At 62.6% G+C, this 2,259-nt stretch overlaps 1 protein-coding gene across 1 annotated transcript in view; it reads left to right on the top strand.

Moving 5' to 3' along the window:
- Nucleotides 1-2,244, top strand: part of STAP2 (signal transducing adaptor family member 2) — a gene marked incomplete at its 3' end in the record, with an annotated part of 4,734 nt that extends 2,490 nt beyond the window's left edge. Inside the window, 3 exon segments of the mRNA XM_021378960.1 lie at nt 83-139; nt 222-346; nt 2,104-2,244. Coding sequence (XP_021234635.1) covers nt 83-139; nt 222-346; nt 2,104-2,244 — 323 coding nt within the window.

A 2,259-nucleotide genomic window follows, 5' to 3' on the forward strand; every position in this document is an offset into this window, starting at 1 on the left:
CAGGGGGATGCAGAGGCTCCGGGGTTGGAGGGGGGGGGGAGGACAGTGTGAGGGAACTCATGACCCCCCCGGTCCATCGCAGGTGGATGGCGTGGAGGTGCTGGAGATATGGCGCGGCTTCATCCTGACCATGGCCAAGGTGGGTGGGTGCCCGTGACCCCCACCATCCCCACCCCCCGGTGTCTCACTGTCCCCACACCGTGTCCCCCCCCCCCCCACAGATGGAGGTGCCCACGGACCTGGAGCTGCTGCTGCCCGGGCACCTCTTCCAGATGTCGGAGGCGCTGCGCCAGGAGAGGGAGCGCCGCTGTGCACCCCGGGGCGGGGGGACACCCACAGTGCCCCCGTGAGTGGGGGGGTCCGGGATGGGGACGTCGCGGTGCTCAGCGGGGATGGGGCCTGCGGGGGTCGGGGGGGGGTGGGCATCGGGGTGACACGGCACGGCATGGCTTGGGGTGACGTGCAGTGATTCCAGGTGATGTGACATGAGGTGATGCAGCATGGCTCGGGGTGACATGGCTCGGGGTGACATGGCTCGGGGTGACATGGCTTGGGGTGACACTGTGGCTCAGGTTGATGTGACATGACTTGAGGTGACATGGCATGGCTCAGAGTGACATGACGTGAGATGACACAACATGGGTTGGGGTGACATGTTCTGATTCAAGGTGATGTGACGCAGCTTGGGGTGACACAGCATGGCTCAGGTTGGCATGGCGTGGCTTGGGATGACCTGGTTTGGGTGACATGACGTGGCTTGACGTGTCGTGCCATAGCTTGGGTGACAAGGCTTTGGGTGACACTGTGGCTTGGGTTGACATGACATGGCTTGAGGTGACATAACGTGGCTTGGAGGGACATGACATGGCTTGGGGTGACGTGGCATGGCTTGGGGTGGCATGATGTGGCTCAGGGCGGCCTGGTGACATGGCATGGCTTAAGGTGACATGGTTTGGGTGACATGGCATGGCTCAGGGTGACATGTTGTGACTCGAGGTGACATGGCATGGCTTGGGATGACACAGCGTGGCTCATGTTGAGATGGCATGGCTCGGGGTGGTATGGCTTGGGTGACACAACATGGCTTGGGGTGACATGGCTTGGGGTGACATGGCATGGCTTGGGGTGACATGATGCGGCTCAGGGCAGCCTGGTGACATGGCATGGCTTAAGGTGACATGGTTTGGGTGACATGGCATGGCTTGGGATGACACAGCGTGGCTCAGGTTGAGATGGCATGGCTCGGGGTGACATGGTTTGGGTGACATGACATGGCTTGGGGTGACATGGCATGGCTTGGGGTGGCACGGTGTGGGTGACATGACATGGCTTGGGGTGACATGGCATGGCTTGGGGTGACATGGCATGGCTTGGGGTGGCACAGTGTGGGTGACATGACATGGCTTGGGGTGACGTGGTTTGGGTGACATGGCATGGCTTGGGGTGGCATGGCTTGGGTGACACGACATGGCTTGGGGCGACATGATGCGGCTCAGGGCAGCCTGGTGACATGACATGGCTTGGGGTGACATGGTTTGGGTGACATGGCATGGCTCGGGGTGACATGTTGTGACTCGAGGTGACATGGCATGGCTTGGGATGACACAGCGTGGCTCAGGTAGAGATGGCATGGCTCGGGGTGGCATGGCTTGGGTGACACGACATGGCTTGGGGTGACATGGCATGGCTTGGGGTGACATGATGTGGCTCTGGGCGGCCTGGTGACATGGCATGGCTTGGGGTAACATGGTTTGGGTGACATGGCATGGCTCAGGGTGACATGTTGTGACTCGAGGTGACATGGCATGGCTTGGGGTGGCACAGTGTGGGTGACATGACATGGCTTGGGGTGACATGGTTTGGGTGACATGGCATGGCTTGGGGTGACATGGCTTGGGTGACATGGCATGACTGGAGGTGGCACTGCATGGCTTGGGGTGCCATGACGTGGCTCAGGGCGGCCAGGTGACACGGCAAGGCTTGGGCTGGCATGGTTTGGGTGACATGCCATGACATGAGGTGACACACCGTGGGTCGGGGCGGGCTGGCACAGCTGCCGGTGACCCCATCCCCCCCGGGGTGACCCCACGCACCCGCCCCCAGCGTGCCCGGCTGCTTCTTCAACGTGTCGCGCGTGGAGGCCGAGCAGCTCCTGGAGCGCAACGCGGGCAGCGGGAACGTGGTGCTGCGACCCGGCGGGCACGGCCGCGGCTTCTCCGTCAGCACGCGGCAGGTGCAGAACGGGTGAGCGGGGCCGGG

The sequence above is a fragment of the Numida meleagris genome, chromosome 27 (genome assembly GCF_002078875.1).
Source record: "Numida meleagris isolate 19003 breed g44 Domestic line chromosome 27, NumMel1.0, whole genome shotgun sequence".
NCBI lineage: Eukaryota > Metazoa > Chordata > Aves > Galliformes > Numididae > Numida > Numida meleagris.